Source organism: Lagenorhynchus albirostris, chromosome 15 (genome assembly GCF_949774975.1).
Source record: "Lagenorhynchus albirostris chromosome 15, mLagAlb1.1, whole genome shotgun sequence".
In the NCBI taxonomy this organism is placed as follows: Eukaryota; Metazoa; Chordata; class Mammalia; order Artiodactyla; family Delphinidae; genus Lagenorhynchus; species Lagenorhynchus albirostris.
The window spans coordinates 81,527,835-81,552,258 of NC_083109.1; the positions used below are offsets into that span (position 1 = coordinate 81,527,835).

A 24,424-nucleotide genomic window follows, 5' to 3' on the forward strand; every position below is an offset into this window, starting at 1 on the left:
CTAAATAGCACAAGTGAAAACTTTGATACTTACGCTTTTTGCAAAAGTCTCCTGAGAAGTGGCAAGGAGACATTTGTGCTAAGGCTTCACTTTCCCCCTCCCTCTCCAGGTATCATCACTCACCTTACCGGGGAGAGCTGCGTCAATCTCTTCCTGCAGCTTCTGCTGGATGTCAGGGTGAGTAGCCAATTCATAGAAAAGGAAGGAGAGAGCCTCAGCAGTGGGTTCATAGCCACCAAAAATAAAGATAATACCTTGGGCCACCATTTCTGGGTCAGACAGAGCTAAAAGGGGAGGAGAGACATTGTAGGTAAAGCATGTCAATATAAAACATCACAGGTTAGAGGATGAGAAATCCAAATGAGACTCCCAAATCCCTAGGGAAAAAAATGGAAAAGCAATTCAGAGCAAAACTGGGAGTGGTTTGCACTCTCATGTCTGTTTTACAGAGCCAGAAACAGGCAAAACTTTTCTTAATCCACTTTTTCCTCAAGGTCTGTACTATACTTGGCCCTCTGCTCCTGGTTATGCCACAGTCTCCACCAACACAGCTGAGTAATTTCAAGAGATAGCATTTCTGTCTAACACGCACAGCATTATCAGTATGCCCCTTGGAGAATCCCAAATGCACTTTAGCTATAAACAGTATGGGGTAGCCATGTTTTTCCTTTAAAAAATTATATTATTCTAGCTAAAGTATAACATGAATTTTTTTGAGAAAGTTTGCAATACTAAGGCTGTACTGTAGGGAAAATTGATAGAAGACTTGGGGCACAAGTCTTCAAATGGATGATCACAGATATACAGAAACTACAGGAAAAAAAAAAAGCTAGAAGAGTGCTGATTGATCCTAGTCTAATCAATGGCATTAAAATAGCAGAAGAAAGAATGTGTCCTTAGAAGGGCATTGGCCAGCATACAATATAGAAAAACAGGACCCAGGGGGTGGAATTAGCAATGCTTATTCAATCATGACCTGAATGTCATCTTCCTCAGTACAAGCCCCCTCTCTTTGCTCTCCCTTGTGCTCAGCAAACAGCCCTTGTGATTATAAATTGGTCTCCATTTTTATTTTCTCCTGAGGAAATCCAAGCATGGTCAGGCTCCAATCTATTTGATGGGACTATACTAGATACTTAGAACACTCAGATCAACATGGTACCTGGCCAATCATGTAATTCACAACTAAAACAATACAAAATATGTGGAAGAAAGATCTACAGAGTTCTGATTTCCCCATGATGATTTCTGTGAAGCAGTTGTGGGTAAATTCAACTATCAAATTCTTTCCCCCAGTTAGCATAAACCCTAGGATACTAAAAGTTTCGAGCTGTACTGTCTAATATGTGGCTATTTAATTTAAATTTTAATTGATTAAAATTAAGTACAATTTAACATTTAGTTCTTCTGTGGCATTACCCATATGTTCAATAGCCACATGTCTAGTGATTACTGTATTGAACAGTGCAGATATAGAATATTTCCTACGGAAATTTGTATTGGACCACGTAGTTAGATAGATGTCAGATAGATAGATAAGTAGATAGATAGATAGACAGATAGATAGACAGGGACATAGTTGTGGATATATTTATAGTGGTGTGCTAGAGTCATCTCATCCCTCTCTCAAGAATCAATCTGTAAAAATCTAACAATATTGTGAGATGGTTGTCAAACCATTGGTATCTTGAAATTAACCAAGTGTGAGTATTCATATCATGGAAATAAACTAAAAACGAGGGCATTCTTGTTTTAAAGAGACGTTCTGTTTACATCACTGGTTATGAGTAGATATAGAAATACTTGGGGCTCCCCTGGTGGCACAGTGGTTAAGAGTCCACCTGCCAATGCAGGGGACATGGGTTCGAGCCCTGGTCCAGGAAGATCCCACATGCCACAGAGCAACTAAGTCCATGTGCCACAACTACTGAGCCCGTGCCACAACTACTGAAGTCTGTGCACCTAGACCCCGTGCTCCACAACAAGAGAAGCCACCGCAGTGAGAAGCCCGTGCGCCGCAATGAAGAGTAGGCCCCGTTCGCTACAACTAGAGAAAGCCCAGGCGCAACAACAAAGACCCAACGCAGCCAAAAATAAATAAATAAAATAAATTTTAAAAACCAAGGAAACAAAAAAAAAGAAATACTTATGTTCATCAGTCTTGTGTAAATATATTTGATGATATGTTTGATGGTCTTATCTTTGTCCACCGAAAGGATGTAGAAGCAAAGAAACCATAGTAGAAATGAACACTCCTAGATCCCAGGTTTTGATTTCTAAATACACTTTCTCACTAAAGGAAACCAGAGCTCCTTTCAGGACTAGTTAAGGGAAGCAGAATAGATACCTGGAACGTCTTGCATCAGAATAGAGACACAGATGTAGAGAATGGACACGTGGACACAGGGGGAAAGGGGAGGGTGGGACAAATTGGGAGATTAGGTTTGACATAAATACACTACCATATGTAAAATAGATAGCTAGCAGGACCCTGCAGTATAGCACAGGGAGCTCAGCTCGGTGCTCTGTGATGACCTAGTTGGGCGGGATGGTGGGGGATGGGAAGGACGTCCAAGAGGGAGGGGATATATGTATACATATAGCTGATTCACTTCATTGTACAGCAGAAACTAACACAATATTGTAAAGCAACTATACTCCAATAAAAAAAAAGAAAGCGAGGAAGTTCTCAGAAAATGATACTCTATATACTATAATGGTGGATACACATCATTGTACATTTGTCAAAACCCATAAAAAGGACAACACCAAGAATGAACACTAATGTAAACTATGGACTTTTGGTGGTAATAATATGTCAGTGTAGGTTCATTGACTGTAACAATTGTACTTTGATGTGATCTTTTGATAGTGGAAGAGGCTGTGTGTAGGTGGGGGGAGGATGTATGTTTGAAATCTCCGTACTTTCCCCTCAATTTTGCTGTGAACCAAACTGCTCTAAGAATAGTCTAGTGGAAAAAAAACCATTTAAGAATAAAAAAAGAAATAAAACAGGATACAGGAGCCTACTTAAAAGGGATCCAGTGGGCAAACCTGAGAGAATTTTAGAATCAAAGTTAAAAATGATATGAGAATAAACTAATGATGAAAGATCTGAAAGTGAAATTAAGAAAACACTCCCATTTACCATTGCAACAAAAAGAATAAAATATCTAGGAATAAACCTACCTAAGGAGACAAAAGACCTGTATGCAGAAAATTATAAGACACTGATGAAAGAAATTAAAGATGATACAAATAGATGGAGAGATATACCATGTTCTTGGATTGGAAGAATCAACGTTGTGAAAATGACTCTACTACCCAAAGCAATCTACAGATTCAATGCAATCCTTATCAAACTACCAATGGCATTTTTCACAGAACTAGAACAAAAAATTTCACAATTTGTATGGAAACACAAAAGACCCCGAATAGCCAAAGCAATCTTGAGAACAAAAAACGGAGCTGGAAGAATCAGGCTCCCTGACTTCAGACTATACTACAAAGCTACAGTAATCAAGACAGTATGGTACTGGCACAAAAACAGGAATATAGATCAATGGAACAGGATAGAAAGCCCAGAGATAAACCCACGCACCTATGGTCAACTAATCTATGACAAAGGAGGCAAGGATATACAATGGAGAAAAGACAGCCTCTTCAATAAGTGGTGCTGGGAAAACTGTACAGGTACATGTAAAAGTATGACATTAGAACACTCCCTAACACTATACACAAAAATAAATTCAAAATGGATTAAAGACCTAAATGTAAGGCCAGACACCATCAAACTCTTAGAGGAAAACATAGGCAGAACACTCTATGACATCAATCACAGCAAGATCCTTTTTGACCCACCTCCTAGAGAAATGGAAATAAAAACAAAAATAAACAAATGGGACCTAATGAAACTTCAAAGCTTTTGCACAGCAAAGGAAACCATAAACAAGACCAAAAGACAACCCTCAGAATGGGAGAAAATATTTGCAAATGAAGCAACTGACAAAGGATAAATCTCCAAAATTTACAAGCAGCTCATGCAGCTCAATGTCAAAAAAACAAACAACCCAATCCAAAAATGGGCAGAAGACCTAAATAGACATTTCTCCAAAGAAGATATATAGATTGCCAACAAACACATGAAAGAATGCTCAACATCATTAATCATTAGAGAAATGCAAATCAAAACTACAATGAGATATCATCTCACACTGGTCAGAATGGCCATCATCAAAAAATCTACAAACAATAAATGCTGGAGAGGGTGTGGGGAAAAGGGAACACTCTTGCACTGTTGGTGGCAATGTAAATTGATACAGCCACTATGGAGAACAGTATGGAGGTTCCTTAAAAAATTAAAAATAGAACTACCATATGACCCAGCAATCCCACTACTGGGCATATACCTTGAGAAAACCATAATTCAAAAAGAGTCATGTACCACAATGTTCATTGCAGCCCTATTTACAATAGCCAGGACATGGAAGCAACCTAAGTGTCCATCGACAGATGAATGGATAAAGAAGATGTGGCACATATATACAATGGAGTATTACTCAGCCATAAAAAGAAATGAAATTGAGTTATTTGTAGTGAGGTGGATGGACCTAGAGTCTGTCATACAGAGTGAAGTAAGTCAGAAAGAGAAAAACAAATACCGTATGCTAACACATATATATGGAATCTAAGGAAAGAAAAAAAAAAAGCTCATGAAGAGCCTAGGGGCAAGATGGGAATAAAGACACAGACCTACTAGAGAATGGAGTTGAGGATACGGGGAGGGGGAAGGGTAAGCTGGGACGAAGTAAGAAAGTGGCATGGACATATATACACTACCAAACATAAAATAGATAGCTAGTGGGAAGCAGCCGCATAGCACAGGGAGATCAGCTCGGTGCTTTGTGTCTACCTAGAGGGGTGGGATAGGGAGGGTGGGAGGGAGGGAGATGCAAGAGGGAAGAAATATGGGAACATATGTATATGTATAACTGATTCACTTTGTTATAAAGCAGAAACTAACACACCATTGTAAAGCAATTATACTCCAATAAAGATGTCAAAAAAAATGATATGAGAGTAAATTACACATGAGAACGTACTGATATAGATAAATAAATAAATGATGGGGGAGAATGGAAAGCTCTCCCTTAAAATAGAACATCAACTGATAAATACAGAAGAATGATGAAATTACAAATTCATTTTGCAAACATCACAGTAATGAAGTTTTCAGTCAAAAACCATCCGTGGATGGTAAAACTAGTGGGTGACAATTTGAAGAGGAACACTATATTTCCAGTCTCAAAGGTTTCTCCCACCAGCTGCTTGTTAATGACAAAGGAAAAAATTGAACTTTACAGTAGACTAAGCTAGTGAACACAACTTTAACCAAGTGTTCCAAGTTAAGGTCATCAACACTGGGGCAATGTTCCTCCTGATGGGATGAAGCCTTGACGCAAATTTCCAGGCAGAGGTTCCAACTCACTGGGTCCAGAGGAGCCTGAGAATTGACATTGGAAACAAGCTCCCCAGAGGTTCGGCTGTAGGTGATCCACAGACCATGACTGACTGATGGGCATGACATCCTTGTTATACTTGCCCTTCGAGCTCTGAACAAGGTTGTGCCTGTGTACTTCTAGAAAGTACCTCTGGCTACCATTTCTGTCTGACCACGTGTCTTCCTTCAATTTGGCAAAAATCTCCAGCTGCCTGGAAAACTTCCTGCACATTTTTAGAACCACACCCTAGCTCTGCACCTCCCCACAGTGGCCCCTCGTAAGCTCTCCCTGGTTACCTTTACGGGTGCCCACATCTTTGGAATTCTGAGAGTTAATCATCAGCTGAAGAAGATCCACTCGGTGCTAGAAGCAGAAAGAGAAATTTTAACGACTGAAAGTCACCTGTGAAGTCAGAGATAAATCAGGAGTGCATATTTCACACCTCTTCCCTGAGAATACGACCCCTTAAAGAGCAGAAGGCTGACGAGTACTGACTAAGTCCTCAGTGACCAAAACATCCACCTACAAATCTTGGAGATCATGATGTTTCCCTGAGAGAAACCCAGCCATCATGTCCATCTGCTTTTTGGTCCTCACTCTCTCTGATCTTTGGTTTCTCTGGTTTTTGAAACAGCTTCTTAACCAAAGAGTTACCTGCTCTCTCTCCTGTCATACCTGTTTGCTCAGGAGAGCAAGAAGAAAAAACCTCAATCTTTTTTTCCCTCCAGCTTTAATTCTTAAGGAACGGCCACATAAATTAATACCCAGACATTTGCAGAGTTCACTGGCAGCTTGTGTAGAAGCACCTTCAAGAGCCCCATCCTTCCAGATTGCTACACAGCTTTCAGTGCTTTCCTGGGATACCCAGCCCTGTCCCCCTGACCTGCAGACATCCTTGTGCTGGCCTCCAGGCCTCATGAGGCAAAGCTGGCTTAACCAGCTTGCAGCCTCATTGCCAGCAGAAGACCCCTGCCCACTCCAGCCTATGAGAGGGCTCAAATTTAACACAGACTACACTCCGCCAGGTGCCTGATGGGGCATTCCATTGGAAAATCTATAAAATAGGAGGATCGGATTTGAAGTGATTCTTTGCCAATCTAATATTTGGTGAAATATGAGTAAAATCACTTATAAACAGTAATTTTTATCCTTTGACAATTTATTGAAGGGAATTGGTAAAGTCTTAGCTCAACAATATTTATGCAGTGATATACTAATTGGCACACCTATTTTAAACTTAAACATTTCTCTCTGACTCATTTTCTTATCTTCTTCCCCAAAGAACTTACCCCCAAAGGTAAATTACATATTTATTTACCCCCAAAGTTTAGAACTCTTCTACTCTAAAATCTGTAGTTCTCTACCTACCTTTAAAAATGCTGAGATGTGCATAAGTCGTGTGTATACAGCTCAATAAATTACCAAAAGGTGAACACCCTCATGTCACCACCACCAGATTTTACCGTTTCTTTATCTTTGAGGCGACTTTCTTTCATCCTTTTTATAGATTTTGTGATAAAATTCACAGCATTTTTTGGAAACACAGAGAGATTTAATATTTCAAAGACTGGACGAAGGAACGGAAAAAGTGCTGTAAGGGAAAAGATAAAAGGAAAGCAGAGTAAAAATGCAAAATTTACCTGGAGCAATTATAATTTGCACTACCAATCAGAGAGTAAGAGACACCAGGGTTCTCAATCAGGATCAGTCCCTCTATGACCTTTGCTCAGACTTCCAAGCCAAGGCCTGAGCAAGGGCAAGTCCACATATAGGGGTCATCACTATAGTAGTGAGATCAGTGGTCCTCCCTCTATCTTTCACACGACCAGAGGAACAGGATTACATTTTGGACTTCATTGACTTTTATCTACTGAACTACAGTTTCTTTGGATAAAACAGACCATAGTCTGCTACTTCAATTAATCATGGTGTTCAAAAAAATAATGGGATAGATTTAATACAGTGTATGTCTTTCAACCATAATGGAATGTAATTTGAAATCAATAATAGAAAGAAAATTGGGAAACTCACAAATGTGTGGAAATTAAACAATACACTCCTAAATAACCAATGGGTTGTAGAAGAAATCAAAAGGGCAATCAGGAATTACTTTGAAGTGAATAAAAATGAAGTCAAGACATACCAAAACTGATGGAATGTTGCAAAGGGAGTGCTTAGAGAGAAATGTATGGCTTTATTTACCTACATTTTAAAAGAACAAAAATTTCCTATCAATAACCTAATAATTTTCCACCTTAACATTCTGAAAAAAGAGGAGCAAACAAAAACTAAAGCAAACAGAAAGAAGAAAATAATAAAGATGAGAGCCGAAATTAATGAACTAGAGAATAAAAAAACAATAGAGGAAAATCAATGAAACAAAAGGTTGATTCTTTCAAAAGACCTTTTTCGCTAGATTGACCAAGAGAAAAAGACAAAAGACAAATTGCCCGTGTCGAAACTAAAGAAGGGAGATTACCACTCACATTAAACAAATGAGAAGGACTATAAAGGACACCATAAACAACTCTATGCCAATAAATACGATAACTTAGATAAAATGGACACAAACTACAGAAACAGATGCAAAAAAAAAATAGACAATCTGAATAGAACTGTAAGAAGTACAAAGTTTTAGTTAGTAATCAAGAAAAAAACAACAATTTGACAAAGAAAAGCTCAGGTCCACATGGTTTCAATGGGGAATACTATCAAATATTTAAAGAAGGATTACAACAATTTTTCACAAACTCTTCTAAAAAATAGAAGAGGATGAAGCACTTTCAAACTCATTCTATATGGCCAGTATTAATCTGATACAAAAACCAGGCAAAGATAGCATAGGAAGAGGAAACTACAGACCAACATATCTTATGAACATGGATGCACAAATCCTCAACAAATGAATCCAGCAAAATATAAAAAGAGGTATACCACAACAAAGGGGGGTTTAATTCAAGGAATGCAAGGTTGTGTAATACACAGTTTCAATAGCATAAAGAACAAAACCATATGACCATCTAAATATACAGTAAAAGCAACTGACAAAATCCAACACCCTCCTGTGATAATAACACTCAGCAAAAAGGAACAGAAGGGAATTTCCTCAACCTGATGAAGGCCATCTACGAAAAACCCACATATAACGCGATACTTAATCGTCAAAGACTGGATGATTTCCTCTAAGTTTAAGAGCAAGACAAGGAAGCTTCTCTCACCACTTCTTCTCGACATTGTACTAGAGGTCCTAGCCAGGAGAATTAGGGAAGAAAAAGAAATAAAACGTATCCACATAGGAAATGAAGATGTAAACGATCTCTATCATAAGATAACATAATCTTGTATATAGAAAATTATAAAGACTCCACTAAAAACTTATTAGAACTAATTAACAATTTCAGCAGGGTTTCAGGATACAAGACCAATACACAAAAATCAATTGTATTTCTATACCTTGCAATAAGTAATCCAAAAGTGAAATTAAGAAAATAACTCCATTTATAATAAAGTAAAAAATAGAATACTTAGGAATAAGTTAACAAAAAAGTGCAAAATTTCTGCTCTGAAAACCACAACATTGTTGGAATAAAGATCGAAGTAAATGAAAAACATCCCATGTTCATGTATCAGGATTTAATATTTAACATTTGCTATCTTGACTTAACATTGTCAAGATAGCAAATCTACAGATTTAACACATTCCCTGTCAGAATCCTAGCTGGCTTCCTTGTAGAAATTTACAAGCTGAATTTAAAATTCATACGGAATTTCAAGGGGCCCAGAAGAGCCAAACCAATATTGGGGGCAAAAAAAAAAGGAAATAAGTTGCAGGACTCATACTTCCTGATTTCAAAACTTATACCACAAAGGTGCAATAAGCAAAGCTCTATGCCCTAGCAGCACCAAATATATCATATAGCAGTTTTAACTGTAGTCACATTGCACATCACACCACCAGTATTTATTTATGTTATAACTCAACGTTTGTACCTTTTGACCACCTTCATTCACTTCCCCCACCACCCAACCCCACTTCTGGTAAATCAAAACTATGAAATAGTTCTTCTATGAGTTTGATTTTCTTCTTTTTGATTTAGCATTTAAGTATTTGTCTTTCTCTGTCTGACTTATTTCACTTATCGTAATACCTTCAAGGTATATCCACATTATGCAAATGGAAGGATCTCCTTCCTTTTGATGGCTTACTAGAACTCCACTGCGCACGCGCACACACACCCACACGCACGTACATATACCTACCACGCTTTCTTCATCCATATGTCAACAGACACTTAGGTTCTAAATATTATTGAATTGTACATTTTAAATGGGTGAATTACACGGTATATAAATTATATCTCAATATAGATATCTATAAAAGGAAAAAAGAGATGGAAGGGAGGAAGGAAGGAACGAACGAACGAAGGAAAGAAAAAGAAATGTAGTGGTCCACATACCTGAAAAGATAAGGAGCGGATCAAGGAAATCAAACTTCAAGAGCTTCTTAGTATATTCCACAAAGGGATCTTGTGGGTTGCTGAGGGAATCAATGTTCACTCCAAATGCTGTGCCGGTAATCACATCCATGCTGTAGGCCCCAAAGAAGCTGCGTAGAGAAAGATATGAACAACTAAAATCAACACCTCTTTACTCTCCTTACCCAACACATATAACAAGAAGTGCATGTGAAATCAGATGCCCAGACAAGGCAGGTAGAGAGCCACACTCTTTCAGAACCACCTGTTGGTCCATGGCAGAGTCTATGCTACTATCACTCACACATGAGGTGTGTCTGAGGTGCCAGTGATGCGGCTGGCCCTGTGCCAGGAGGGCTGGGGACACTAAGGCAAGTTAGACGTCCCCCCACAAACTCAAGGAGCTCAGTCATAGAGGGATAGACACCCATAATCAGACAAAGTACAGTAGCGTGTTTTGACCACAGGCAATAATAGGTGTATAAGGACTGTGTCTGAGCAGAACCAAGGGTGTAAAATTAACTCGTCCTGGGGGAGTCAAGAAAGGGGACGTTGATCATTGATCTGGATCTTGCCTCACCACAGAACCTGTGCTCAGAGCTGATTCCTCTTCAGTGAATTACAGAACAGCAGCACCCTGTTCTGAGTTGCCAGGAACATCATCCCTCCCTGTCTTACACCCCTGCTAAGGATCCTGAAAGACCCACACTTCCTCAACTCCAGTGGTCTGTGGTTGACCTGAGGGCAGACTCATTTCTGTAAAAGGTAAAGAGTAAAAATGATCAATTCTATGGTCATCCTACCCATAGCCTGTATGAGGCCTTCTGTCTTTTTGGACTGACAGAAAGGGGAGTGGTGGCAAGATTTAACATTCAGTATTTGCAGGTGTCCTCAGCCAGATTGTGAAGAGATCTAAGTTGTTCCGAGTTCCATATTGTGATGATTGTATGTCACCCACTGCCTACCAGTATGTACCAAGTCTCTTCCCTGCCACCATTCCATGCCATCCACACTCAAGATTGGTGCAGTCATGTTTCTTCCTTCTCTCCTGGCTGTCCTGCTTTTTTTTTGGTGAGCCACCTCTCTTTCTGGGATGGGCCTTTGGGAGTTGTACCACCACATACCTACTTCTGTCTGGTCACTACCATAACTCAGCAGTGGGAATCTGGCTCCCTGGCAGGCTGCTGGAGGGTCTCAGTGGAGCTCAGGTACCAGCAGCCTCACCCCTACTTACTCTTTCACGGTGATGGGCTTGCCTTTCTCTGCTTCCTTTCTCAGGTTCCTCACCAACACATCTCCATACATGCTAATGATGGGGAACATCTAGACACAAAATAAACACCACCCGAGGTTAAATGTGGAGACTCAAGTCCTAGAAGGACCTGACTTTCCCATGAATGGAGCAGTGACATTTGATAAGGAATCTCATAATGTCTCTTCTAGGAGGTGAAGATAAAAGGCTATTTTAGGAAGCTCAAATTTAGTAGCCTCCTCCCTGGAAAAGGACTGTGATTTTATTTCCTACCTTATTCTTTAAGTTTCTAATTGAAAGTCCTCTTCTTTTCTTACCTGCTTGAGTTTTCCACTAGTGAAGGTTGGACACAGCAATGATCGTATTTTCTTCCATTGTTCATCCTCAGCCAGTGAGATGGCATTTTTCATAACTCCCACTGGACCAAACGTCTAGAGTTGAAAAAAACACATTTTACCCTACATAAGTTTTGAAAGTCTCGACATTTTTGGAAATTGTGTTCAATGTGCACCAATTATTCAACAAATATTTAGTGACTGTCCACTTGGAAGCAGGCCCTATGCTAGATGCTCAATAAATATTTATCCCAAATGCATAGCTTCCTGTGAGGGTCAAGGAGACATCCAGCCACCAGACATCACTTCCAGACTTTATATGCCAATCTCCTTTTAAATGAAATGACCCACATAGTAGGAAAACTGTTCTTCCAGAGGAATAGACAGGCATAAGACCTAGTTCATCCTCCTGGGCTGTGCAAAGTACAAGGGTATTGGTGACAGATAGCCAGATAGCCTTGGCAAAGTGTATGTTGACTCAGACAAGTTCTGTCTTTACATATATCTAAAGCCTGAGCAAGTGGAAAAAGGGATGTCTTGATACGGTGATTGTTTCTAAAAACAGTGCATAGCACTTGAAAGATTAGGAATCTATTTGCTAGTCTGAAGAAATAATGCAATTACACAAAAAACATTTTCCCCTATATTTTTTGCCCAGGATAAGAAGGAAAAAAGGTAATTCTATTTCTCAACTTGGGACTGGCCTATCAAACCAAGCTGCTTGGAAATTTCCACATTCTTCCAAAATAAAATTTTGTTTTAAAACGGATATTTCCAACACCCATTCATGATGAAAACTCATAAACTAGGAGGAGAGGGAAACTCCCTCTACTTGATAAAGGGCATATGCCAAAAACAAAGCAAAACAAAACAAAACAAAAAAACTATAGCAAAAAAAAAAAAAAAGTCAGTACTTTGCAAAGGTCAAGTAAATAAATTGAAGTACTAACTTAAAATCTCTCCATAAAATATCCCAGGCCCAAATGAGTTCATTGTTAAAATATATAAAACATTTAATGAAAAAATAACCAACCAAGAATACTTTTCCCAAAAAAGGGATCCTTCAGAAATGAGGGAGGAATAAAGAAATTTTTAGACAAACAAAAGCAGAAAGAATTTGTCACTACTAGAACAGCCTTACAAGGAAGGTCTTCAAGCTGAAAAGACAGAACACTAACTAGTAACATGAAATCATATGAAATAATAAAACTCACTAGTAAATGTAAATATACAGTCAAATTCAGAATACAGTAATATTGTAATGGTGGTGTGCAAGTCACTTATGACTCTAGGGTAAATGTTAAAAGACAAAAGAGTTTTTAAAAAGTATAGCTAAAATAATTTGTTAATAGATACACAGTATAAAAAGATGTACAATTCACCCTTAGTCAATTCAGGCTTGAACTATGCAGGTCCACTTACAGGTGCATTTTTTTCAATAGTAAATACTACAGTACTACATGATCCATGATTGGTTGAATCTGTGGATATGAAACCACGGACGGAGGAACCTCAAATACAAAGGAACCACATAACAGAGGACGGACTATAAGTTATATGCAAATTGACTACAGGGAAGGTTAGCACCCCTAACCCCAACACTGTTCAAGGATCAACTATAAACTATGACATCAAAAATATAAAATAAGTAGGGGAGGGAGAGTAAAAACATTCAGCTTTTGAATGAGAATAAATAGGCTGTTATATGTATGTATAAGATGTTTTCTGTAAGCTTCACTAACCAGTAAGTAAAACCTATAGTTGATAAAGAGATAAAGAGGAAGGAATCAAAGATACCACTATAAAAAATCATGAAATAACAAAGGAGACAAGAAGAAGAGAAAAAGAAGAAACAAAGAATCTATGAAACACCTGGACTAAGAAAATGGCAACAGTAAGTCTGACCTACAATCCCTTTAAATGTAGATGAACAGATGAATGGATAAAGAAATGTGTGCGTGTTTGTGTGTGTGTGAATAATTATATATATAATGGAATGTTACTCAGCTTTAAAAAAGAAAATCCTGCCATTTGCTACAACATGGATGAACCTTGAGGACAACACACTAAGTGAATTAAGCCAGACACAGAAGGATAAATATCACATGATCTCACTTATATATGGAATCTAAAAAAACCAAAAAAATTCAAACTGATAGCAACATAGAGAAGAATGGTGCTTATCAGAGGCTAGTGGGAGATGGGGCAGGGGGAGGGGGAGAAGATATTGATCAAAGGGTACAAATTTTCAGTTATCAGGTGAATAAATGGAGACCTAATTTACAGTATGGTGACTCTAGTTAATAATACTGTAATGCACACTTGAAATTTACTGAAAGAGTAGATCTCAAACGTTCATACCACTCACACACAAAAGGTAATCATGAGGGGGGATGTATGTCTTAATTAGTTTGTGGTAATCATTTCACAACATATACATGTATCAAAGCATCATGTTGAGTACACCTTGAGTATATACAATTCTTTTGGCCAAAATAAACAAATAAAAAATTTTAGGTGGTGAAAGCTCAGGAAAAATGCACCATTCTTTTCCTACATTATAAAAAGTTTGAACTAGTGCAGTAAGTTCTAGCTAGTGCAGCAAGACAAGAAAAATAAATGAAAGGCATACCGATTGGAAAAGAAAAAAGTGTTGCTATTTTCAGTTGACATAATTGTCAGTATAGAAGTTCTCAAGGAAATAATAGGGAAACCTCTAGAACTAATAAATGACCTGAGCGAGTTAGTAGCATATAAGATCAACACACAAAACTCAACCCCATTTCTATATGATAACAATGAATATGTGACAACACATTAAAAACACAGTACCATTTATAATCACTCTAAAGAAAATGAAATAATTTAGGTGTAAATAAAACAAAAGATGTATGAAATCTCTATGCTGAATACTACAGACTGCTGTGAAATGATCAAAGAAAGCCTAAATAAATTGAGAAACAATACTATGTTCATAGATTCAAAGATGTGACCTAGTAAAAATATAGATTTTCCCCAAGTTGATGTAAGGGTTAATTCAATTCTTATCAAAACCTCAGCAAGTATTTTGCAAACATAGATTAGCTTATCCTAAATTTGTAGGGAAAGGCAAAGGACCTAAAATAGTTAAAACAATTCTGAAAAAAATTAAGTGGGAGGGATATTCTACTTGCTAAGACTTACTGTGCAACTACAGTCATCAAGATTGTGTGGTACTGGGGGAGGGATAGATACATAGATCAATGAACTGAACAGAGAGTAAGAAATAGACCCACAGAAATAGGCCCTAATGATTTTTGACAATGGTGCAAAAGCTATTTAATGAAGGAAGGAGTCTTTCCACAAATGGTGGAGGAACAACTCAGACATTTACAGGCCAAAAAAACCCCCAAAAAACCCCAAAGACAAAAGAACTCTGACCTAAGCTCACATGTTATACAAAAATCAATACAAAATGGATCATAGACTTGGGTTTCCCTGGTGGCGCAGTGGTTGAGAGTCCGCCTGCCAATGCAGGGGACATGGGTTCGTGCCCCAGTCCGGGAGGATCCCACATGCCGTGGAGTGGCTGGGCCTGTGAGCCATGGCCGCTGAGCCTGCGCGTCCGGAGCCTGTGCTCCGCAACGGGAGAGGCCACAACAGTGAGAGGCCCGCGTACTGCAAAAAAAAAAAAAAAAAAAAAAAAAAAAAAAAAGATCATAGACTTAATTGTAAAACATAATACTATATACTGTTTAGAGGAATAAGGGCGAAAAACTTTGGAACCTAGGACTAGGTAGAGGTTTCAGACTTGACATAAAAGGTACAACCCATAAAAGAAAAAAGTGACAAAATTGGCCTCATCAAAATTAAAAAAAAAAAAATTTTGCTGTGCTAAAGACCCTGATAAGAGGAAAAGACAAGGTACTCACGGTGACTATAAAAGAATAGTAGGAGGGGGCGTTATGGTGATGGAATAGTTCTGTATATTGATGGAGGTAGTTACACAAACCTAAATACATGATAAATTTTCATACAACAACACACACGCAAAAATGAGTGCACAAAAACCTGATTAACACTGAATAAGCTCTGTGGATAGAATCAATGTCAATTTCCTGCTTTGATACTGTACTATAATTTTTCAAGATATTATCATTGGGAGAAACACGACGAGGGTACATAACATGTATTTTTTTCTTTTGAGAACATGCTGTGAATGTATAATTATTTCAAAATGAAAGTTTAATAATTAATTAATTAAAAATTTAAAATGCATGCCTACCCGCCGGTTTGTGAAGACAGAATAACATTCTTTCACTAGCACTGTTTTGATCATGTCTAGATCTGTGATAGCCAACACAGGCTGTCGACCATCAAAAAACCTGTGTAGGGAAAACAGAGCTGATTAAACTTAATGAGCCAGTTTCTGTAGCTGGAACCACAACCAGAAGTCCAGATTTTCAACTAGATGTTACATAATCCCTACTCCTAGAGATCATGGTTAGAAATAACATTAAAACATGGGTTAGGTCTAGGTGGTGTGTGTATGGGTATTTCCTATACCAACTTCATAATTCTTAGGGCTTTAAAATATTTCATATCAAAACATAAGTTAGCTTAGTAAATAATTGAAGGCAAGTTAATTAACTTGAAACAAAAAAATAATTAATTACGGAGTCCACCCATTCTGTCATTTTTGAAGATATATCAAAAGCATGAAAAATGCAATGATGTAATAGCTGAAACTTGTAGACACACTGATCATAAATATGTACAATGTGTCTGCAAATGGAAGAAGATTAAGAATGCTCAAAAGTGAAAGTAGGATTATGAAAGGTTTCTTTGCTCTATTTTCAAAAATACGCTTACTTTATACTTTTTTAAAGGAAATCATATTTTAAATAACAAGGAGATATCCTTGGTAGCATCAAGGATTTGAAACAAAAGGACTGAGAGAATAAATTAATTCAGAGGAACATGTATAAATTCATTTTCAAAATATTTTCTTTTCACTATTTATATTTATTCTTCGACAGGGGTTCCAAGAGGGCCTAGGGCTCCATGTAGGTGACATCCATCAGCAGCTAGGCAGGCCCACTTTTGACACACGTACCACACAAAGCTGACTCCTCAGATGTGACACATCCCAATTTGGCCTGATCTCCTGACTGTCAGGATGCCCGTTCATGGGAATGGGCCACTGGCATGAGGCTGACTCTAAGTTAATCACACTGTCGTCTGGCATTTTGTTTCCTCTATCAATCGTTTGCAATGGCTAGAACACAATGGAAGGTTTTCTGCATGTTACCTATTATTCCTCTGACTTCACACAGGAATTTCAAATGGTTTTGTGATCACATATAAAAATGGATGAGAACTAAAACTGAGAGGGTTTAAGTGAGTGTCGTGTGCATTTAGTGTTGAAGCAGTGACAGAAGGGATTGAGGAGGCACTTAATCTGCTTTTTCATCTGACTGACCATATTTCTTGGATGATTTCCCTTCTTCCCATCATGTTTTTTCAAAAACACCTGGATGGAGAAGGGATAGTGGTTTGGGGTAACCCTTTATACTCATGACGTCACTCCAGCCTTAGTATTTCTTACACTCTGAGTTAAAATTCAGATTCTTGGGCCCCATCCCAGATCCTCCAGGTTCAGTGTTGCTGGCGGGTGGGGCCCAAGGCTTAATCTTTAACAAGCCCTCCCAGGTGGTTCTTATTTACACCTAAACATGAGAAACATTTTCTAAAAAGAGAACTATGAAAGAGTGACTCCATCCAGAGCTCAAAAGTACTAAATGTTGGAGGGGCATTTGGAGCTGGTCCAGTGGCAATCCAGTGCTACGTGTTTTTCCACGCAATCACGTTGCCTTTTGGGGCCATGGCAACTCAGCAGAGCCCTATGGTTTCTGAGAACTTGATGAGAGAAGATGAAGAGGTACAGAGAGGAAGAACTTTCTCCCACTTGCTTTTGGCAAATAGTCACCACGTTACACCTCTCCTGCTGCTCGCACCAAACCTCCAGCAGCTGCAAAGGGGACCAGCCACTGCAATCAGCTGGGGTCACTCTACAAAATCATCAAGTCCTTCAGCCCATCGGAAACACTCTGGGTTAGAAATATCCCACATCTCTTCAAAGTCAGAGGAATAGAGTAGTTAAAGCAATACCAGTATACACTTCTACTGAAAAGTCTTGACTTAAAAAAAAACAAACTAAACTACATAAGTGCAGAGACATTTTTAAAAAGCTGAGCAGAAATGGTTTCCTTTTCTTGTTACCTATACCCCCGAGTCCTTCTTTGAAAAGGACATATTAAATCCAAAATTTAGGTAAAGGAGTTTTGGTTTTTAATTAAAAGTGAATCATGTGGGAGACGATAAAAGCATACATTTGTGAGCAGATATTAGAATGTTCTGGAATAATGCATTTTATGCAATTAAAGGTGCCCCAAGGAAGGAAAAAATGGCGAAGGGGGGAAGAGCAAGGTACTGGGCATAAAGTGATGTTAGGAGTCCCTGGGCCTCAAAGTCTGGAGCAAAGTGATGACCTGTGACTCTCCAGGCCTGACTCAGACTGTGGACCTGGACACCTGGTGACATCTGGGATCCCTGGTAGAACAAGCCTCCAAAGCTTTATGATAGATGACTTCATCCTAGGAAGCTCTGGACTGAGACTGTCCTCCACACCACAAGGGGACACCACATCATAACAAGTCTACGCAATGGAAGTTTCCAGAATACTCACCCCCACGTTTTCCCATACTTCTTAAAACATTTATTGTCAAAATCCCAAATACCCTGCAAGAAAAAAAAATTGGATTATTAGTTTAAATGTATTGAACTTTACCTCTAATTAGGACAAAAATTACTTGAATCGCATGATATCAGGCTTCCTATTTCCCACTGGCAAATGCAAGGAAACACTTATTCAGAGACATCTTAGGGGAAGGAAGACAAAATAGAGGAGATATTTGAAATGGAGAATTTAAAATCACTCGAATTTTCTTTGAGTATTGTAGATACTAAACACTTACCCTTGTCAATGAACACTAATTACTCCTTGTCTTTCTGAGGGTTTTTGCTTGAGCACCGTGTTGTCTCTAAAATCTCATAACCCTCTGAGTTAATCCTCCAGGGACAAGTGAGAAAACTGAAGCTGAGGGTAAGAGTTTCCTACACACACTTGCATCTCCTAGTTAAGCAGCCTTTTCATTTATCTCATGAGCCCCCTCTAGAATTCTAGCAGAATAAGGGAGTTAAGGCGCCAGTAACTTCTTTGGGTCTAGCAGTAAACAAAACATCTAGGGCGTGTGGTGAGTGATAAAGTGAGTGAGTGAATGAATGAATGACAAAGTAGATCGCCTTCTAGTTTTCCAGCTCAGCACGGAAAAGATGGGGAGATACCACAACTACACAAAGGACAAAGGACAGTGCAATTAAAACACTTGCCCTGAGTTTTCACTTCTGTAACTTAAAAACAAACAACAACAAAAACCTTCCTGTAGTTAACTTTCTGCTGTGATATTTGATGGTTTAACTATGCAAAAGAAAGTCCCAGAAATGTGGGTCTCGGAGTGCATCTACTAAGGAGTTCATCCGGGAAAGGTGGAAAATAAATTATTGCTTTTTCAGAGAGAAAACAGTTCATGAAGTTCACAGGCAGTAATGAGATAATGAAGACCTCAGTTGGGAGAATCAGGATCTGAGAAACAAGGCTTATGTCTGCAGGAAAGGAAATCTGAGCCAGAGAGCAGCCTACACACAAGGCTCTGCCCCCTGGACACATGGACGTAGCTCATGACCTTCATTTCAGGGGCCAGGCCCTGGGCAAGGCATCAGAGCTGGATTAATATCAAGGCTCAGCCAGAATTCATAGTCCATATGCCACCTAGTACATTCTGTTCAGTTAAATTAAAATTTTAATAATTTTGCCAAATCCTGTCCTTTCTAGTGATTTTCCATAAGTAATTCTGCCTTGTTTTTTTGTTTTTTAACCCACAGTTCATTTAGTAGTTAAATATCTGAAGTCGAAGACAACCACTATCCAGTCTCCGTTATACTCTCTCTCTGCTCAAACTCCTCCATGAGGTGCCTCCTTTGAAGACACAGAAGTAAAGCAGAAAGTTCTTGTTCCATCTCTCAAATCTCCAAAATAGTCACCGGTACGAGAGGTGGATTAGAGCATGGAAATAACTGCTGGGGTTAGCAGTTCTTGAGGGAATTCAAGTGTGTGCAAATTACTCAACGGTGAGTACTAGGGTTGCCTCAGAAAGTGAAGTTTCCAATCAATCCAGGAGGAATTTCTTTTAAAAAGGTACCCACAGCACATGCTAGCAAAAGGAAAGTCTGACTGTAGTGTACACAGCTTCATGAGTCATGGCTGGGCACCCCCTTCATGCTTTTCTCCTAAGGGGGATGGTGCCTTCCTGGGAATCTGCACCTGGCAGAAAGAAAATCCTCTTCACAATACTCACCAGGTGGAAAATCAAGTCCTGTGCTGAATCAGCTAGAGAGCTGGGCTGTCTGAGGCCGCAAAACCTGAGGCTCCTAACAGCTGAAAATGGAGCCATGGGGTAAACTTGGCCATGTGCTGAGTGGAGCCTATGGTGTCGTTTCTGGAAAGCATGAAACTTCAGACCTTTCTCTTGAGGAGGGGAAATTTTATCATGGAACTTAGCTGAGATTTGCAACCAGAAGAAGGAAAGCTGGAGCTCAAACATCACGCACCTTTTGGTAGGACAGAATATTTCCAAAATAAGGCAGAGGTGTTGGCCCAGGAATCCCCAGCTTCTTAAAAAGTCCATGTGAATAAGTTCCATATCTATAAAGTGAAAGAGGAAACCAGGTCACAGGGATTGTGTAGTAAGTGCTGGAGCTGGCCAGTCACTGACTCAGAACTGGACAGTCAGCCTAGGGAGGTAACATGTAGGTGATAACTAATAACAGTGATTCCAAAAGTGATATTACATTCACTCATCACCTCCTTTCCCACTTGCACTGTGAGACCCACAAAAAGTAATGATGATTAGATAAAAGCAGCTGAAGTCTTCACCGTCCCAATCCTAGAATGAATACTTGATAAATGTTTCCAATTTGAGTGTTCCTGAGAAGTTGAGGCAGGAATCTTCCAGGGAATTAATCATGTTTATTAGTTACTTGACTCTTCCATGATTTGGAGATTCTCATTCTAGGTAGAAAGGGGAAAAGGTTTTTTTTTGGTAGTACCCAAAGCTTTAGCAACTTCTGGTCCATTAACTTGGATCTTCAAAACAGACAAGGAAAGGGAGACCTGATTAGCACCCCAAGTCCAAGATCACAGAGGAGACAAGCCTGGACAGTTACTCACATATAGAGAAGCACGAGGATGGTAGCCAGGAGAACCCAGGTTTCCGTGGAAAAGCTTGAGATTGGGTCCATGGCCACTTTCCTCTGAGTTTCCCTCCTCTGAGTTTCCTTTCAGCTGTGTGTGCTATTCTTTGCAGGCCTTTGAGTGTGGAGTTTCCCTTCCTGGCCAGTGGAGATTCAGTGAGGCTGGAAGGTTTATGTTCTGGGAAGGGGGTGGAGCTGGAGCTGCAGCCAGTAGAAGGGCCACCTGTGCTCCACCTGCATGAGCCCTCCCTGCCTTGATGGTTGGCAAAGCATCAGGGACACTCCAGTTCGACGTCCCTTGAGTTGGTATCTGTGACAATTCAATATCAACTCAATCAGTGTTATCAGTAAGCCCAACTATTACAGAAACTCACATAAAGCCACTGACCATATCTCCTCTAAACTACCCTTGTCCCCATAACTGCCCACACTTTAAAATACCTGAAATTCTTCCAACAAGCTAGGTCTACAGATCTTTACCCATGCAGTTTCCTCTGCCTAGAAATGTCCTTGTTTCCTCTCTAAGTCTCCTGTTCATCCTTCAAATCCCAGCTCAGACAGAACCCACCGTTTTAGAGACTTTCCTAACCAACTTCCTTGAACAGATATAACCTCTTCTTCCTCTGGCGAACTTCTGTCCTCTGCACACAGTTTTAATATGTCCATCACGATTGTTGGATTCCTTACCTAGTTCCCCCACCAGATTGAGAGCTTGTGCACAGTCTGGGTATTCGTCACCATCATGTCCCTGGAACCAAGACAGTGCTTTCTGCCGAGTGGGAATGAGAAAGTTTGGTGGACTTGAGCTGGTAGAGGTAAGATCACTGGGCCACTCTATGTCCTTTTCAAGCGGCTCTTTGGTGACCACACCATCTTCCTGGATTATTAATACAACAAGAGAGCCTGGCTGCACCTCGGCCACCATCCCTGCACATTCAGGATGATCCTTCAGGATTCTATTGACAAGAGGGCTCCTGAGGGAGACACAGGATATGGAGGGGATGGTGATGGCGCACTAAGGAGTATTGATTCAGGCTGATTCCTGTCCTGCCCTCAGATAGTCCTGCATTAGACAGCAAGTTAGACAGATTCTAGGCCAAAGAATGGCCTCCTATCTCTGGAGAAGCTGCAAGTCCAAGATCAATGGGTGTAAAGAGGAGAAATCTGCCTGATAGCCAAGCGGGCCCCACCTCTTTATCCACCAGTGTTGTGGCACACACAGTACACAGGACTCCAAAAAGATGGTATGAGGTTTTTCTATGGGGCAAAGTGGGCTCAGAGCAGATGGCTTCCTGCTTTTTGACAAGTAGGGAATTTATAATGGGTATGAGGACCTGGCAAGGAGGAGGCTTATATTAGAGGTCAGTGTCATCTGTGAGCCCGCACCCCATTCCTTATGAGAGAAACCTGAGGATTGAGGGTCTGGAAATTACATGGCCTCATTGTCATTATTCTGACCCAGGTCCTGGGATTGCTTGGCCTGGAAAACCATGAATTACGTAAAAAACAAAATCTCAAAGATTCTTAAACTCAACAGAAACACAAGACATTTAAGCTGTGCTTGCGCACTTCCTTCTCTCTTTATCCTTTCTCACTTTAAGTCCTTCTGCAGAAAGTGATACCCACCTTTCACCAACTCTTTCCCTCCCTCTTACTTGAAAGTCCCCAGGGCTCCTGGACAACAAGCCTGAGAGGGTGGATGTCTCATTGGTAAAATGCAGTAAGTCCCAACTATGTCACCTGCCTTCTTTTGTTTCCTTGGGGACTTGTCATGCAGCATGAAACTTCTACCATCATAGTTTGTCATCTTTGGGTTCAGACTTTCTCCAGGAGACACCTGTTAAAATCCATAGCTGCCACTGGTAAGTAAAATGCATGAATACATCTATTCATTCGTGCATTGATTCAAGGTCAAGTGGGTGAATGTCAGGTGCAGGTATTGTGCTGGGGTGTGGGCTAGAAGCCATACAGTCTCCTTCCTTGAGAGCAGCTTCCAAGTGGAGGGAGTGAGACACACAGCCATGCTTAGTGTGTGGCATACCTCTGGAATCTCTGAAAAAAGAATGGAGCCCTACAGAGAGGTAGTGAAGGAGGGAAGTGGCTGCAAGCCTGAATACCGACAAAGGACAGGCCTGGGAAACTGGAAGATGATCCCCAGGAAAAGTAGGATAGAAAGTCCCTGAAACTCTGATACATTTCTGCCCTCTTTCGGTACCTTCTCTGGGCGCTGTTAAGTAGGGTCGTGTTACAGCCCCCAGGTTACAGATGTAGAGACTGAGGTTTAGTGACTGCAGGTGGCTTCCCAACAGCTGTTGATCACAACCTGTCACATGTAAGCTAACATGAAGATAGATTGGCAAGTCTTCTGCACTGAAATGCCAGTATGCAATGTTTGCTGTTTCGTGATAAGGGTCACTATGGGAAATAGTGAAACCCGAGGCTGCAGCAGCAACTTGGTTACAATCTGGCTCCTACCTCCATGGCTACCCCTGCCCAGGAGCTCCCCCACGGGTCTCCAGAACCAAGGACTCTATCTCACCTCACCAGGAATAAAGACAGGTGCAGGTCATGAGGACACTAAGGGTCTTGTGTGTAGGATCCACCTATGTTCCCAACTGAGAGGAACACAAAATACACCCCACATGGGATGATTGGGGTGTTGTCTGATAACTACTGACAACTTAATTCACTCAACTAAACCCACAGCCTTTCTTATTCTTCTTGAGAACAAAACCATTTATAGAAACTATATGATTTCATCTTCCTCCAAAACACACACTTGGCTATGATGATTTTCTCACTAAGCCTTATATGACCATCACCTGCCCTATTCACCGCAGGACCTGGTCCAGCTGGTTGGAATCTATCCCAATGGCGATAGGATAGTCATTTCCTGGGAATAAAATGTAGCCAGTACCACGTCCTAACCAATACAAATAGCCTTGCTCTGCAAGGGGAAATAATAGAAGGCATGATCTTTGTGCCCCTTCATTCACAGCCAGGAAGACCTAACAGGAAGCGACGTATATACTAAGATTGTGAAGGAAGACGTGTGCGCCTGAAGGTCACCCCACACCCCATGTCTCTCATCTAGTCGTTTGTGTACTAATGGGCTCGTCATGTACTTTCAAAGCTCTGTTCTCAATGCCTAGGGCACAAATATGACTAAAATCCAGACAGTATTCAGGTTGAAGACAGAGACAAATAGGTAGTTATAGTACAGCCAAGGTAAACTAATTATATAAGTTTCAGAAACAGTGTCTTCATCAACTATAAATGGCTTATCTTCTCAGTCCTTAGCAATGAGCTGGAGTTGAAAATCAAATAACACTCAGGGAGGCGTTACCTCACTAATAGGTGAACAGGGTGTCAGGGACTCGGTGATGCAAGAGGCACTGTCAGTCTGCTATTCCTGTCCTTTTATATTGTTTGCCTAGGTGGCTCCTCTTCTGGGAAGCCTGTCCTGATGTCCACTGGCTGAAAGAATTGCCCACCATATGGGGAGGCAGT

At 40.1% G+C, this 24,424-nt stretch overlaps 1 protein-coding gene across 1 annotated transcript in view; it reads right to left on the reverse strand.

The window, feature by feature from the left end:
- Window positions 1-20,962, reverse strand: part of LOC132505423 (cytochrome P450 3A29-like) — a 29,102-nt gene extending 8,140 nt beyond the window's left edge. The window contains exons 1-10 of the mRNA XM_060123509.1: window positions 20,892-20,962; window positions 20,273-20,366; window positions 18,291-18,343; window positions 15,828-15,927; window positions 11,546-11,659; window positions 11,211-11,299; window positions 9,959-10,107; window positions 6,965-7,092; window positions 5,798-5,864; window positions 124-284 (exon numbers count right to left, since the gene is read on the reverse strand). Coding sequence (XP_059979492.1) covers window positions 124-284; window positions 5,798-5,864; window positions 6,965-7,092; window positions 9,959-10,107; window positions 11,211-11,299; window positions 11,546-11,659; window positions 15,828-15,927; window positions 18,291-18,343; window positions 20,273-20,366; window positions 20,892-20,962 — 1,026 coding nt within the window. The remainder of the gene's footprint in view (window positions 1-123; window positions 285-5,797; window positions 5,865-6,964; window positions 7,093-9,958; window positions 10,108-11,210; window positions 11,300-11,545; window positions 11,660-15,827; window positions 15,928-18,290; window positions 18,344-20,272; window positions 20,367-20,891) is intronic.
- Window positions 20,963-24,424: the final 3,462 nt, after the last annotated feature.